The 17,326-nt window shown below is 48.6% G+C and overlaps 1 protein-coding gene across 4 annotated transcripts in view; it reads left to right on the top strand.

Moving 5' to 3' along the window:
• Window positions 1-14,582, top strand: part of LOC119179149 (protein argonaute-2-like) — a 35,063-nt gene extending 20,481 nt beyond the window's left edge. For all 4 annotated transcript variants that reach the window (XM_037431430.2, XM_075869426.1, XM_075869428.1 and 1 more), the window contains 3 exons: window positions 8,229-10,183; window positions 12,991-13,120; window positions 13,746-14,582. In XM_037431430.2, the coding sequence (XP_037287327.2) occupies window positions 8,229-10,183; window positions 12,991-13,120; window positions 13,746-14,402 (2,742 nt within the window). In that variant the 3' untranslated portion in view covers window positions 14,403-14,582. The remainder of the gene's footprint in view (window positions 1-8,228; window positions 10,184-12,990; window positions 13,121-13,745) is intronic.
• The last annotated feature ends 2,744 nt before the right edge of the window (window positions 14,583-17,326 follow it).

Consider the following 17,326-nt stretch of genomic DNA (forward strand, 5'->3'; position numbering starts at 1 on the left):
ATATCCATCGGCTTTGCGACAGAGTTTCAAAACAAAAAAATGCTATATCAATCAAAATACTATTCATAAATTTTTTAAATGCTGTATTGACTTTCTTACATCACTAGCCAGTAACTTTTCTAACTCTTGTACGACTAGGCATAGCGCCGCTTGAAATAAGCTATTAAATGACACCAAAATATCTTATTGAATTCTTTAGAATTCTTGTTTTATTTTTGAGAAGATGGTGAATTACGAGCCTGGTGCCCATTTGCCAATGCTCTCATATGCCTCCGTCTATGAAAATTGGTTACGAATGCCGTTTTCATGCATTTCATAAATCCTCTCCGGAACTATTGGGCACCAGTTTCCATGAAAAAACACTCCAGCTATCTCATTCCGGTTACCCAACTCATTTACTAGTTAATGTCGCTAATGGCATCCAGTAAAACATTTCGGCAAAACAGTTTCATGCGGCGAAAGGTGTCACTGGCCCACAGAACCTTGCAGCTATTCCTGAAATTCGTGGTTTACCATCGACTAAATAATTAACATTGGGCAAAAGGGGAATGTCAAAGTAGTTTTTTTTCGGCTCCTGACAAACATCAAGAACTGGGGAACAAGAACCTCAGTGCCGTGCAGAACCCACTGTGCAAAAAAAAAAATGCCGCCATATCCACGAAGTGAATGATGATGAGTGGGCGAAGCTCCGGAGGTAAACCTGGTAAACCATGAATCCTCCGTACATTTTGCCCACTCGATTTTATTGCAACGCTCCCCCTAGCGTACGTCGCCGCACTATATCGAACGATGACACGCGCCATACGTGGCATCATTCCTATTTTATAACACCTCGCATCTTTCATAATCAACTACACGTACCGCCGTCTAGTTTATAACATCTTGCATCTTTTGGACGGACGGACGGATGGACGGATGGATGGATGGACGGACGGACGGACGGATGGATGGATGGACGGACGGACGGACGGACGGACGGACGGACGGATGGATGGATGGATGGATGGATGGATGGACGGACGGATGGACGGACGGACGGATGGACGGACGGACGGATGGATGGATGGATGGATGGATGGATGGATGGATGGATGGATGGATGGATGGATGGACGGATGGATATGGCTGTACCCTTTAGATCGGGCGGTGGCTAGCGTAATACTTAGAACTGAACGAGAGGTGGCTACATACAGGGGACGCACAGCCCACGCCTTAAGGAGCTTCGCTCCTAAAAAATAATAAAGAGACGTTTGCCGATTGTGCTGAAGTAGTTGTGTACAGCTTATCTTCTCGTGGGGCAGAACTTAGGTAGCATGAAGTATGACGAGCGTAAACGATCGCCTCAGGGAACATTCTGGAGGAGACGTGCTGAAGGTTCGACGATATACATTACAGAAATGTGATGGCACTGATGGTTTTGATATTATTTTCAATTCTGATCTGGGTGTAGATGTTCATGTGAAAAAGAACTGCGTACCGATATATAAAAAGTGCACCATTGTCATAAGAAGCTGAATTAAATTCTCGTGGGAAGTTCTCGAAGCTGATAAGGTCAATAGTTAGGGTGATAAATGTGCCTTAAGCGGTTGATCGCTCCATCTCCCAAAACGTTATGCCGCCTGCAAATCCAGTAATTGTATCGTATTCTACCTCCAGCGCCATCGTCATGTAATGTCACTCGTGCTCTTAATATTGCCACGAACGAAATGACAGACAGCCACGAATCGACGTCTTGCTCGCCCCCAGACCAGGAAGCAGTGTTCTCTTCTTTCTCTACTTCCAAGCGATTTCACGCTACAGTTTATAACTCATACCCATTACCTGTGACATTATTCCCTCTCCTCGAAAAGCATCGTCTCGATGCTGATGATGAGCGTTGAAAAAAATGAGAACGAAAAGATGCTACCATGGATTCTAACAACAGCGTCGTAAGGCGAAAAAAATGGGCTGGTGTCATAGACGTACTCAATAAGGAAAGGAGTTAGGACACAAGACAATCAAAAAGAAACAAAAGTGACAAAAATTGTCATTGCATGGTAATTCATTGATTGATATGTGGGGTTTAACGTCCCAAAACCACTATATGATTATGAGAGACGCCGTAGTGGAGGGCTCCGAAAATTTAGACCACCTGGGGTTCTTTAACGTGCACCCAAATCTGAGCACACGGGCCTACAACATTTCCGCCTCCATCGGAAATGCAGCCGCCGCAGCCGGGATTCGAACCCGCGACCTGCGGGTCAGCAGCCGAGTACCTTAGCCACTAGACCACCGCGGTGGGGCGGCATGGTAAGTCAGTCCACGTTCGATTGATGACGCGAGAAATATGGCTTGAGCCTTGACACATGCACCACATCACTTTGTGGAAACCGACGGGAACGTCTTGAGGTGCTCTCAGGGAGAACTTCGTATGTAACGTCACTGAGTCGGCGTAGAACTTTGTACGGGCCGAAGTAGCGCCGCAGCAACTTTTCAGAGTGACCACGCTGTCGGATGGGGGTCCACACCCAAACCTCATCGCCTGGTTGGAAGGTAAGCTCTCGGTGTGCAAGGTTGTAGCGGCGTGCGTCGGCAGTTTGGCGAGCCTGAATACGGCGTCGGGCGAGTTGACGGGCCTTCTCGGCGCGTTGAGCGAACAAGGCAGCGTCCGCGTTGAACATGCCCAGGTTGTTGGGAAGGAGCATTGCGTCGATCATTGTAGTGAGCTCTCGACCATGAACTAAGCGAAATGGGGTGAAACCTGTACTCTCTTGGACTGCTGTATTGTAAGCAAAAGTTACGCAAGGGAGTATATCATCCCAGTTCTTGTGGTCAACGGCCACATACATTCACAGCATATCTGCAATGGTCTTGTTCAACCGTTCAGTGAGTCCGTTTGTTTGGGGGTGATAACCCGTGTTTTTCCGATGTTCTGTACCACTTAGTCTCAGCACTTCTTGAAGCATCTTTGCGGTAAAAGCTGTACCACGATCAGTAATTATCACAGCTGGCGCTCCGTGACGAAGTACAATCCTGGTGACGAAAAACTGGGCAATTTCGGCTGCGGTAGCTTCGGGCAGGGCCTTTGTTTTTCTGTAACGCGTTAAGTAATCGGTGGCAACCACAATCTACCGGTTTTCAGACGATGACATGGGAAACGATCAGAGCAAGACAATGCCGATTTGACGGAAGGGTGTTTTCGGCATGGCGATAAGCTGTAGTAGTCCTGCTGGTTGGACAGGTGGAGCCTTACGACGTTGCAAGTCGCGGCATGCGCGGACGTGCTGCTTGACTGGCTTCGCGAGGTGTGGCCAGTAGTATGAGCGGCGAATTCTTCCCAAGGTGCGCGTGTAGCCAAGGTGTTCGGATGATGGTTCGTCGTGATAAGCATGTAAAATATCGTCCCGAAGCGAGGTCGGCGCAACCAGTAGGTAAGTAGCCTGAGTATGGTCGAATTTTTTCTTATAGAGGACTCCATCCCTGATGCAGAACGAGGCCAGCGAACGTGCGAAGTTTCGAGAAAGACTGCTTTTTCGGCCTTCGAGGTAGTCAATCAGCGGGCTTAGCTCCATGTCGTCGCGTTGCTATTGAGCTAAGTCGGTTGCTGATACAGAGGAAAGGAATGTATCGTCCACTTCAACGTCCGCGTTCGTACTTCCAATTGGCGCACGTGAGAGACAGTCAGCGTCGGTGTGTTCGTGTCCTGACTTGTGAATGACTGTAACGTCAAATTCTTGCAGCCGAAGGATCCACCGTGCTAGACGACCGGAAGGATATTTGAGGTTGGCGAGCCAGCATAAAGAATGGTGGTCGCTAACTACCCTGAATGGTCGACCGTACCAATAAGGCCGAAACTTTGTTATAGCCCTAACAATGGCTAAGCATCCTTTTTCTGTTGCAGAGTAGTTTTTTCTGTGGATGATAGTGTTCGACTTGCATAGGCAATCACGTGCTCTACGCCATTTTGCCATTGAACCAATACAGCTCCAAGTCCGACGTGTCTGGCATCCGTGTGTAGCTCTGTGGCAGCGTTGTCGTCAAAGTGACCGAGTGCAGGTGGGGCTTGGAGATGGTTTCGTAGCGTGTGAAAGGCGTGATGCTGATCATGACCCCAAACAAACGGTACGCCGTCTTTTGTAAATTCATTTAGCGGTTCAGCGATTTTAGAAGAGCCTTTGATGAAGCGTCTGTAATATGCGCACAGTCCCAGAAATCGGCGGAGATCGCGCTTGTTCGTTGGGACAGGAAATGCGGCAACAGCTTTCGTTTTCTCGGGGTCTGGGTGTATACCGGCGTATACCAAGAAACTTCAGTTCTTCGAAAAGAAAGTGGCATTTCTCAGGTTTCGGAGAAAGTCCAGTTGTTCGATTCGCCTGAAAAACTGTCTGTAAGCGCTGGACGTGCTGCTCAAACGTGTCCGAGAAGACGACCACATCGTCAAGGTAGACAAGACACGATTGCCATTCTAGCCCAGAAAGAACTGTGTCCATCATTTCTTGTAATGTAGCTGGCGCCGAGCATAAGGCAAAGGGAAGGACCTTGAACTTGTAGAGTCCGTCAGGAGTAATGAAGGCGGTCTTTTCGCGGTCGCGGCCGTCAACAGATATTTGCCAATAGCTGCTGCGTAGATCCATGAAAAAAAAAAAGAAACGAGCGTTGCGAATGTGGTCCAGTGAGTCATCTATTCCTGGTAAAGGATACACGTCTTTCTTCGTCATCTTATTCAACTTTGTTAGTCGACGCAAAATCGCAGGGTACCATCTTTTTTTTCTTTACTAACACAACAGGGGATGCCCAGGGACTGGTGGATGGCTGGATGACATCGTCCTTGAGCATCTGCTGGACCTGTTGGCGTATAGCGTCTTGTTCTTTTTGCGAGACTCTGTAGGCGTGCTGTCGAATGGGTCTCTTGGTAGGCTCGGGGATGATACGATGCTTGGCAAGCGGTGTTTGGTTCATTTTCGAAGTCGTATCGAAGCAGTCCCGAAATGAGTCGAGTAGCTTCAAAAGACTTTCCCTTTGTGCGGACGGTACACCCTGGTTTACGTTGAGAGTGCTTGCGAATGTCATGGCGAAATGGTCGCATGACGAAAGGGCATATAATGTTGAGGGACCAGGGACGCCGGAAATATCCTCAAGGTATGCGATCGCAGTGTGTATGGTAAGATATCAATACTCCTCGGTGAAACTCGTGACTAATAGGTAAGCCTGCTTCCTCCTGGGCTGAATAATACCTCGGGCAACGCAGATTTCTTGTGCAAAAAGTAGGGACAAATTTCCTTCCGCAATTACAGCATCGGGGACGCTTTGGTCACATTTTACGCTGATAAAGATACTGCTGCGGGGAGGCAGAGTAACAGATTCAGATTCGGAGGATACACGCAGGGCAGCCTTCGATAAGTGGGTGTTTTTCGGTTCAGGATGAAACGGGTCCTCGAATGACACCTGCAAGTCTCGTAGGTCAATAATTGCGCCGTGTTCACGAAGAAAGTCCAGTCCCAGAATGAGTGGACGGGAGCACACAGGTAATACGAGGAAAGACCCTGTGAACGTCGAAGCACGGACTCGAACACGGGCTGTGCACATTCGAGTCGGCGTGACAAGGTGGCCCACTTCCGTGCGCAACGGGGGTCCTTGCCAAGGGGTAGTTACCTTCCTCACTTTGGATGTCAGGACGCTGCTCATAACCGAATAATCGGCGCCGGTGTCGTCGAGGGCAGTGACGACGTTATTATTGTCGTGTACGGTGATGTCGGCGGAAACAGTCTTATGACTTTCGGAAACGACTGGAAAGTCAGAACGGTCTTCGTCGGGTCCTTGCGTCGAGGGAGGCTCTTTGACAGTTCGTTGGGACGCGGCTTCATCCCCAGGAACCGCGGTTTCTAGTTTCCCCTGTGGAGACTCAATGTCCGGCCTCTGAAAGGAGCATAAGATGACGAGGGAATGCTACGTGACGTGGAGCGGAGAGGGGATGGTGATCGTGATTGGGGGCGTTGACCAAGGCGAGGAGCTTGCTGGCCCGTAAGGTACGCTTCGATGTCGCGGGGACGCTCACCGTAACGCGGGCACCGAGCATCATGGTGAAAGCCACGGAGACCAAGTTGGCGGTACTGGCAATTGCGGTAGATGTGACCCGCTTCGCCACAGTGGTAGCAGAGTGGACGGTTATCTGACGTACGCCACAAGCTGGCCTTTGTGGCGTTCTGTCGCGATCCAGACGGATGATAAGTGGGTGCACTCGGAAACCTTGAGGCGGTTGGCGGAGTCGAAGAGGTGCCCTCGAATTGACGGCTAGCCTGATCTATTGTCCGCATAGTGGGATCTGGAGCATGTGGTGCAGGAGATCGCAGGGCCACCGCATGTCAGCACAGGGGCCTCAGGCCTTGTTGGCGCGAGTGGCGTGACCACCTGTCGGATGTCCTTTTGGATTAAGTCTGCGAGAGCATTTACGGGTGGTTGGGGTCCCGCTTCTTGGAGTTGGCGTAGCTCGTCCCGTGCGACGCTTCTTATGAACTCTGCGAGGGCATGCCTTTCGCTGTCAGCCCCGATAGAGCATGCAGCAGTGGTGACGTCGTGGCGTTCATACTGTGACGACCGATGCTGGCGAGTACGCTCTATTGTGGTTGCCTCATTTATGAACTCAGCCACAGTCATCGGTGGATTGCGCACGAGTCCGGCGAAGAGCTGCTCTTTTACCCTACGCATTAAATGCCGCTTCTTGGAGTTGGCGTAGCTCGTCCCGTGCGACGCTTCTTATGAACTCTGCGAGGGCATGCCTTTCGCTGTCAGCCCCGATAGAGCATGCAGCAGTGGTGACGTCGTGGCGTTCATACTGTGACGACCGATGCTGGCGAGTACGCTCTATTGTGGTTGCCTCATTTATGAACTCAGCCACAGTCATCGGTGGATTGCGCACGAGTCCGGCGAAGAGCTGCTCTTTTACCCTACGCATTAAATGCTGCACCTTATTTTCCTCGAACATTGCAGGGTCGGCAGGCTTGAAGAGTCGAAGCATGTCCTCGACAAACATCGAAACCCTTTCGTTAGGTCATGGGTTCCAAGACGAGATGGCCTGCTCCGCTCTCTCTTTCCTTTTGGCGCTGCGGTATGCATCACGAAACTGTTGGCTGAACTCTTGCCACGTCGCAAAGGAACGCTCGTGATTCTCATACGACGTTTGGCAAAGTCTTCCAACGCAAAGTAAACTCTCCGCAGCTTGCGAGCTTCACCCCATTCGTTGATGTTGGCCACTCGATCGAAGTGGTCAAGCCAGTCATCAACATCCTCATAAATGTCTCCATGAAATGAGTGTGGTGTTTGCGGCGCATGAAAATATGCGGGAGAAAAGAATAGACGTCATTCGTCTGACTCGCCTGCTTGGTAGTCGAGGTTGCCATCTCATCTTGAGAGAGAGGACCGTATTCGGGAGATATTCCTCGCAGGCGGCGACTGCTTCTTGCCGTGGGAGCTGTAGCTGTGTGTCGGCTGATAATCTGGAGCCGAGGCGCATTTACCCCGCCCCCTCCACCAGTGCCACGAACGAAACAACAGACAGCCACGAATCGACATCTCGCTAGCCCCCCCGGCCAGGAAGCAATGTTCTCTTCTTTCTCTACTTCCAAGCGATTTCACGCTACAGTTGATAGCTCATACCCATTACCTGGGACAATATACTGTATTCTTCTGATATCAATAAAGAGCAGTTAGCGTTCCTTTTGGTACTTGTTTACTTACCTTCCTTTTGGGGTATATTGGTATCCCCCGATGGGAAGGTATATAGCAGCTGCATTTCATGTTTTTGATAATTAGTCATGCTTTTGATAATTATGATGCCTGACGTGTTCTTTTTATGTCCTCGTCTGCTTGTGTGTTTACAATTTATTGGTCATGTCTTCCGAACGCGTCGCCACTCCCACTATGATGAACCCTGCTCGTGTACATGCATTAGTTGCCTTAGGCCAGTTTAAAACGAATTCTAGAAAGGCCGCTTTATTCCTGCTATTTCGTGTGTGGGGGGGGGGGGGGGTGTACGCGCGTGCACTGGTGTGACGGCGGCAACGCGAAGTCAGAAGGTGGCTCTCATTGGTTGTGTGTGAATTATTTTTGCTAACTTTGCTTTAGATGCATGAAATTAGTTTTTCGTGTAGAGGCTATCCTGCTCGCCGTTTATTTTTTCCAGACATTTACTAGCGAATTGCTGCTTATTTTTCGGCTCATTTAAAAGCATGACAAGTGAACTTTTTACTCAGGCGCGACCACAGCGAGGCGGCGCTGGTCGTGGACATGTCAGAAGCACAGCACCCCCTCCTGTCGCGGAGCAAGTGGCACGCGAGCCTCAGCGACAGCACGTGGTACCTGGACCTTCTCGGCAGCCTATGGACATGGGCGCTCTCGAGGAAACTTTGCACGCTGCTCCAGAAAAGGCCGTAGTCCCACGGCAGACAACATTTCCTGTACGGCCAGATAAGCATGGAAAGTTGGGACGCCCGATTGAACTTCTGGCAAACCACTTTGCGATTCAATTGCCAGACGGGGACGTTTATCACTACGACGTGACAATCATTCCTCCTTCCAAAAAGGAAGAGGCCAAGGCTCCCGACAAGAAAAAAATTCGGTGTCTTAGCACTCGCATCAACCGGCTGGTCATTGAAAGTTTGGTGGCAAAGTATCGCGGCGAGCTTAACAAGTGCCTTCCTGCATATGACGGGCGAAAAAATTTGTACACACGAAGGATGCTGCCATTCAAGGAGAGGACATTCAACGTACCCTTCACGGAAGACGAGCGTGAACAAACGTACATTGTTCACATTCAATACGCAGCGACAGTGAACTTAGACGCGCTGCACGCGGTTTATGAACGACGAGTGCGTGTAGTGCCGCAAGAAGTGATCCAGGCATTGGACATAATCATGAGGCACGGTCCTTGCATAACGCTAACACCTGTGGGACGGTCAATGTACAAAGTGCCTCCTCCAAATGTGAATAGTTCCATTGGAGGAGGACACGAGGTGTGGTTCGGTTTTCACACCAGCGTGCGTGCGGCTCAGTGGAAACCCCTGCTCAACGTGGACCGCTCTGCGACGGCCTTCTACGAAGCCATTCCCGTGATCGATTTCATGTGCAAACTGCTGTCCGGAAGTCAGCGTCCGCTGCGTCCAGAGAACATCCGATGCCTCAGCTCGTCGCAGTGTGTGCACCTCTCTAAGGAGCTCAAAGGCATACGTGTCAGAGTGGTGCACCTGAAATACCCTCGAAAGTATCGTGTCGGAAAGGTCACGCAGCTATCAGCACAGGATCTGAGATTCGCACTCGAAGACGGAAGCAAGGTTTCAGTGGCGGAGTACTTTCGAAAGAACTATCCAAACTTCATCCGTTACCCTAACTTGCCTTGCATTCAACCAGACACAAATAGACCCATCTATTTACCGCTTGAAGTCTGCCACATCGTGGAGGGACAACCTTACAGGAAAAAATTGAGCGGCTCGATGACCACGGAAGTGATACGGCGCACCGCACAACCACCCGAGCAACGCTTTCAGGCTATCACACAGTCAGTTCATGACTTGGTGCAAAGGAGCGCGCCATGCCTGAACGAGTTTGGTATCAAAGTGAGCACCGACCCGACGCGCCTCAACGGCCGTGTTCTGGATGCGCCATCTCTGATGTTTGGTGACGCGCAGCCGCCAGTGCGACCGAGATATGGTTCCTGGGACATGAGAAACAGTAAACTCTTTGATGCGAAACCCATTGAAAACTGGGCCCTTCTCGGTGTGAATTGCCGGCCCCATCCACGAAACGTTGAGAATCTCGAAGGCGTGCTTAAGAGAATTGGCGGTAATATGGGTATGAGAGTAAGTCGGCCGTTATGCGTGGACAGCTGTGACAGCAGGGACATCTCCCAAGTTCTTGAGCGATTGAAGTCCAGAGGCATTGTGCTGGTCGTCGTCATACTCGTACAGCAGGCGTCCTACGCGGCCGTCAAAGAGGCGGCTGAAGTCAAGCTGGGCATCCTCACCCAGTGTATGAAAGAATTCAATTTCACGACGAAGTGCACGGATTCATTGATAGCCAATCTGTGTTTGAAGATCAATGCTAAACTTGGTGGCACGAATAACAGTTTCGTGGAGAGAGAGAGGCCAAGTGTCCTCTGCGAGCCCGTAATCATCATCGGCGCCGATGTGAGTCATCCAGCACCAGGTGATAAGTAAGTAAATGAACGTTGTTCGTAATGCAGTATCCACCTAAAGAGTGCAGATTAGCTGCTACATTTTAAATGCTCCTAATCAGATGTAGTTGCACGCATCAAGTAAAACATTTTAAAGTGCGATTCTCACATTTAGTGCGACCTAAAATTATCCACCAGTGTCGCAGTTAGCCAAACTGGCGTTGTAGGACCAGGTGCTCACTCTCATTAAAGCAAATACAGAAAACATCGCACGTTTGTAACCGAGAAAGACGCAAATGAAAAACAATTGTGTAGGGTTCGTCATAAAACTGAGACGTTACATCCTCTCAATTATTAGTTATCACAATCGCTACCTCCCTAGAAAAGCGTACTCCTTATCGTATAGCGTAATTGTGGCTTGATCAATAGGACAACGTTTCTTGTTTCTAATCTGTCACCATTCCACTATCTCGCGACTAACGTCCTTCTTAGGGTGAAAATAATTTCTTTTTTCTTAAACACGCGAGAAAATATTAAGTTTTTGAATAAGCAGGCATATTAGCGCCAAAAAATAATCTGTCCTATGAAATGCAACAAAATTAACAGCTTTTACAATGAACATCTACACTAGAGCTGCTTGATACTTATATAGCTGCGTCGTTTTCTGTTAGCTGATTTTTGACGCATCTTTCGGATTGGCCGACGTGCATTTCAACAGAATACTACGCGTTTATAGAAGCATCGAGCAATACTCACCGAGCTGCTCATGACAAAAACTGTTGATGTTACTCTGAGTTTCATGAAATTGAACTCATTTTTCGGCATAAAAATCAAGTCACTAATGACATGACCTATCCATAACACGTATGAGGACATCACTTAATTAGTAGTCAAGCCTTGATTACGCTGCATGGTATGCTTTAATAGAGTCGCAGTAACTGTAACAAATTACTTAATACCGCTGTTTGTCCAGCTACATGGATAGCGCCACCTTCGTATTAAAATCAGGATGCCAAGTTCCTTGAACTGCAGGAAAGGGCGTAGAAGGTGTGGTCTGCCCTTAACGTAATGTATACAATTATTCCTGCTGGGACGTTTGCGGTTGGGCACAGATCATCTCTCCAGTAACCGGGCGCAGTGTGCACACGAGGGTAGCGTAGCTCGGAGGCCATCATATCTCCAGGTTTCAAGCGTAATTGTCAGCTTGGCAACTCCATTACAATAGGGAGCCCCCTAGAAGTGATCTCCTCATTCATGCATATTATTTGCCAATTTATTCAAGCTTATACGCGCGCATTTATCGCGTCGCTATTGTTATGCCGTCTACAACTTAATTTGTTGGCATTCATTCTGTAACACAACTAATTATTGGCTTCATTGCCTTCTCGGCCTTATCTTATTCTGCTCAAAGCGAGCAGAAATGTTGGTCGCGGCCACTTGGTGTTGAATCTTAGCGCTATGCGTAACATTTTTTCATTCCACCTTTCGACGCTAAATGACAAACTTTCAAGGTTCTCTGTTCGCAACAAAGGCGTTAGGCATACGTTTCCACAAAATATGTAATTTATTCGAATTCACTTAAGCAGACGCCAAGAACAGGCGCAACCATCTCGTGCTTGGCGTGTCGTCGTCATCGTCGTCTCTTGGTCAGATTCGTGGCCCTGTTTGGTCAGAACCAGAACAAGGCCAAGCCTTCACAATAGTATAGTGCGCGCCATCCAGTTATCACAATTGACAGGCGCGCGCATCCTATTCGACACCTCTGTGCATGTATACGTACCGGTTCATGGTGCTAAGTGGACGGCACGCACCGTACCACAAAGAAGGCTTGAAGCCGTTCGCGTTTAATTTGACGCAGATAGTAGATGGGCTTTATAAGGTAAAGATCCACTAAGCTCTCGCTACAGTGAAGATAGTCAGGTCTATTAAGTTTCACGGTAAAAAAAAGTCACAGCTTTGCCGCAAAGGCGAAGCACTGAACGCTGTAGCAATAAATTGGAAGATCGCGCGCAGAAAGGCCCGCAGATCGAAACGTGTCCCGCGTTTCTCACGCGCAAATGACCCACGAAACATGCTCCCAGGTACAGATGAACGCGAATTAGCGTCTCAGTTGTAACTTCGCTGTATCTGAAAAGCGCGCTCTTTTCGCAAACGTTGACTGCGCCACGATTGCAGTGACCTTTGTGCGGCCTGTAAAAAACAGAATCGCTCCGGCAAAAACCGAAAGCCAGCCAAGACGAACGGTCCTCCTTACCGGGAGATAAGGGCGCGCGAGTGAGCATCGAGCCCCTTCTCTTTGCGGGGCAAAGTGCGCGTGAGAGATGAGAGCATGGCCGCCGCGTCATGACGACGTTGCTACGCGCGCTCATTGCGTCATCTTTGTGGTAATGCTGAAAACATGATAGCCCCCCCTCCGAGATGCCCGTCAGCAGCGGTAAGTTCTAGATATAGATAGCTTGCCGTTTGAACGCTTAAGGACGTGTTCCTCAGTGGTTAACGCCTCGCACTCACGCTTCAGAGGACCCAAGTTCGATTCCGCGCGCTGGAGTCTTTTTTTTATTTTTTGCTTGAATTTTCTTACATATAGACACGTATACATATACGGTGAGTGACGGCGACGCCCACGTCGACGCCAGCGGCAAAATCCAGCCGGGAATATTTACATAACTGCTATCGCAGTAATAGCTCTCGTGGTCCTAGCGTATTCAAAATTACAAGAATTGACCACACTAACAAATCTTCGAAAAATTAAAGCACCATTCCTTGTAGAGTATTTGTTGTATTTAGCGAAGTGCTGGAGTATTAGATTACATGGACAACAGGTGGTTTTCTAATATTGCCAACAGGGTTAAACCATCCATCGCTGCGTGTGTCGCGAGCATGGACTCCATCCCGTCTCGCTACCGGGCTTCTATTCGTGTCCAGATCCAGCAGCAACAAGCAGTCGCCCGAGTGGAAATCATCGAAGACTTGAAGGTCAGAGCGTATACATAGTTTTCGTCAAGTCTGAAAAAAAGTTAATTGGAATCGACCGAATCCGTCGGTGTCCATTGAAATTTCTGGGAACAATAATCTTTCAGTGATGCTGGGGGACGTGTCACCGACAAACTGGTGTATAAAAAGGCAAAGACTAGATTGCATAGGAATAATTCTTCATACGCTGACATAACCATCAAGTGATGTAACAGCCTACGTCACGTGACCTCTGTCACTGGCAAGCAAAAAAAGTGAGGGTTGTAGTATTAGCGATTGCATCGAAAATATGCATTTTTTGCGCTGGAAAGAATACTATTTGAATGGACGTAATATTCGTAGTACTTCTTTCTATAGTGTTCTTGTTCGCTCATTTAACCATGATAACTAACAATTTTGAAGCAAAGTACTGGTACTGGCTAGTTAATACTTGCCATTCAACTTGTGTACAGCGCCGTACAAGACAAATGGACGAAAACCAGCACTCGTCTTTGCCTGTTCTTTGTGTTTTCGTTTTGTTCTGCTCTTACGCAAGTTCAAAACCGTCTTGAACAGAAAATAGTATTTGCCCCGAAACGGCACTTTCTAGCGTGATTAATTCATTAATAAATCTCCATATTTTTCACAGATGATGGTTCAAGAGCTGCTCATGGCTTTTTATCGGGAGACCAGACATAAGCCAGGCAAGATCATCTTCTACCGAGACGGAGTCAGCGAGGGCCAGTTTGGATTCGTGCGGGACCAAGAACTGTCGGCCATCAGGGAGGCCTGCCTCATGCTCAGCCGCGATGGCTCGTACAAGCCTGCAGTTACGTTTATCGTAGTCCAGAAACGTCACCACACTCGGTTTATGCCAGTCAACCCAAAAGATGGCGTGGGTAGGCCGCTAAACATTCCTCCCGGCACGACCGTGGACACGGTGGTGACCCACCCGGTCGACTTCGACTTCTTCCTCTGCAGTCATGCCGGGATACAGGGAACGAGCAGGCCCGCGCATTACTACGTCGTCTACGACGACACAAATTTTACTTCCGACGAGCTGCAGAAGCTCAGCTACTACCTCTGCCACACATACGCTCGCTGCACCAAAAGTGTGAGCATTCCAGCGCCGGTGTACTACGCCCACCTAGCTGCCTTCCGCGCCAAGGAGCACATTGCTAGCGCTTGCAATGTCTCGAGTGGCAGCAGCTTTAGTTCAGAAGGAGGAGACAGTGCCACCACCGATGATTACGTGCGTGCGGTCAGCGTGTGCCAGGATCTGCAAAATACCATGTACTTCGTCTGAAGGTGCCGCCATTGGGAAGCAACTGGACTCATTAGGCTTGGACATGGCGTTGCTTAAAGGTGCACTAAAAGCATATATTAAGTCAACGTTTATAGCTTAAATAGCGGCACAGAAACCTCGTAGTGTTACTTTTGTGCCAAGGAAGGGCCTATTTTGAAATAAAATTACGTTTTAGTGGTCCACGTTGGGTTTTCGCACTTCAAGTTACCCGCCACAAGAAGCGGAGTGACCGGGCCGACTCACGTCACTGTTGCCGTACAACACGTTGCCCGGTTTCACTGTGCTAGTAGCAGCAGACCGAAGGCAGCGGGAGCCGCAGCAGCAGCAACGGCCATTGATCAATTTCCCACCATTCTCTCCAAGATTGTAGACGTTTTTTGGTTCAACTGCGCCCCGCTAGATAACACCACCTGTCCAGTGTAACTACGCGAAAATTGAATTTTTTAAGCACTGGAGCCGTTCCCCACAGTAACGTCCGGCGGTTCTTTTTTCTAAGAATCAAACAGAAACAAACAAGCAGCACTTTATTGCGTCTCTTGATGCACGGAAGTTTTATTTAGCGCAGCTAGATTGATTACTAGCGAATAATTGTAGGTGATCCATCTGATGTCATCAGGATCATTTTGAGAATGTCCTACTGCGACGCATGTGTTCTTGTGCATTTACCTTGATTTCTCGGAAAGTAGGGCGCTTTTTTTGATAATATTTTTGTTTTATATGTTGTCATACAATTGATCTTTCACTCTGATGTAAATTGTTATTTGACTTGAGTGTCCCTTTAATGCATAACTCACTGAGTGCGCACGTCCACGCTTTGAAACGGGACGGAAGGCAGGTGCCTCGCCGCATTAAACTTCTACCAGGTCAGCACAAATGTAAGCTCATTATTCAGATAATAAGGGGGTTTCTTTATAGACATATTTACTTTCGCAACCTAAAATGGTCACAACCAACAAAATGAGTGAGAGACAAAGAAAATGAATTGGAGATCTTTAAGGGGGTTTCTATGAGATGAAAAATTCTTGAACATCGGGTGCCACTGGAACCAACGTTTTGACAAGCGGACTTATCGTCAAGGCTGCAACAGAAGAAGACACGTTCGCTTGCCTGAGTGTTGTCTTCATCGATATCCCTTGTTCAAATTTTTTTTCATTGCTTCAAACTTTCATCTGCTTCTGAAGTTCTGCCTTTACTCCTCGATCTCACCAGGACTGGCCTTGCGCCAACGGACCTCCAGCTTGACTATAATATTCGTAGCAGAGGCTTCTAAAAGGTAAGAGGCGACTTGAAACGGGCATGAAGACGTTTTCTTACGTGTTTGCCTAAAGTGCGGTGTACTCAAGAAGCTGTTTACGAACAAACCGTGAACTGCTGTCACACCGGTCCCGTTACTTAGGGAGGCGATCGCCGTGCTAATTCCAAGGGTCGAAGTATCGGCCCCCCGAACCGCACCACGAAAGCGTGGACAATTTAGAAGTGGTCCTTTTTGGCGCGCCAGCGGACGCCGGCTGTAGCCCAAAGAACAAGTCAGAGCCGAGAGTTGATAAACAAACAAAATTATATTCTCAATAATGGCAGATCAGAAACAATACACAAACATGCACACCCCACAATAGTTGCATACAATATGTCACCAAACAAACGACGTACTACACAGTACAATCAACCACACTTGAAACAACGGACACAGACAACAATACGCACTACAATGCAGTCGCATGCATTGAACAACCAAGACACTTAAAGACTAAAGAGATATAAAACCTATTCAGTCCAAAGTTCTTGGAACGAAAGTCTGGATGATACTCTTCCGAGAATCACTCACTCAAAGTCCAGCGTTGTTGTCGTTCCGCGCCCTCGAAGTTTCTCTTCCAGGAAACCTCCCGTCTTCAATTGGCCACTCTTCAAACTTCAACGTCTTCGCCGGAACACGTCGGCTTCACACCCGCAGCTGTTGCCACGGGTCTTCGCTCGATAGCGGTAAACACACGCTCTTGCCTGTAGCCCGAGCCTTCACCCCTCAGGTGGAAATCCTCTTCATCTCCGGCTTCGTCCCTACGGACCAAAACCTTCGCCGACTACACGGCGGAATCCCTACGCGCTCTGGCGTTAACTTCCGTCTCCTCCTGCTTTCTCGTCTCGGCTGCTCGATTAAATACCTTCCGCGCCACCTTCCAGAAAGTTCTCCTCATTTCGTCGGCGCGATGCGCAACGAAGGCTGGGGAGAGGCGTGAGACGGTTCGACTGCCCTCCGCGTCGGATGACTCATCTCGGCGTGGCCACGCCTCCTTCGTTCTAGAAAAATCGCGGGCTTGCTCGGCCGCTGTTGTGGGGTGAGGAGGTTCGTCGATGAAGCCACGCTTCTGCGGGGAGAGCGCGCGCCCGGGGAGCCTTGGCCGTTTGTTTTCTTTTTCTTTCCCTTTTTTTTCTTTTGACTTCGCGGCGTTTCTTCCGCGCGTTACCGCAAGAATTTGCGGCGCGCCTATTTTTAGCGCTCGTTCTGTGACACTGCCCCCCACTTTAACAATATTATCTCATAATATTCAAAACCACACAAACGAGCGCGAACAGTCACCACACACTCTCACAGACTGTAACATAGTCCATCGCTCATGACACGTCACATTCACAATAGATCACTAAATACAATTGTACATTGTAATTCAATTACACAGCACATGAAATATACCCACAGGCATATGAGTACAACACTCCACCACAAATTCCCAATATACAAATGGACAAAGTTCTCTCACTACAACAATGGTACAATACTATACATCACATCACAGCACAACACTTCGACACTTGTGACACAGGATACCACAACATTAACACAACATATGGCACTCAACACTGCCAAACACATTCTGCTTTGACCTCAGCACTTATCCTGTGTACTTTGAGCGGCGCTTGCGCCCTTT

Source organism: Rhipicephalus microplus, chromosome 7 (assembly GCF_043290135.1).
Source record: "Rhipicephalus microplus isolate Deutch F79 chromosome 7, USDA_Rmic, whole genome shotgun sequence".
NCBI lineage: Eukaryota > Metazoa > Arthropoda > Arachnida > Ixodida > Ixodidae > Rhipicephalus > Rhipicephalus microplus.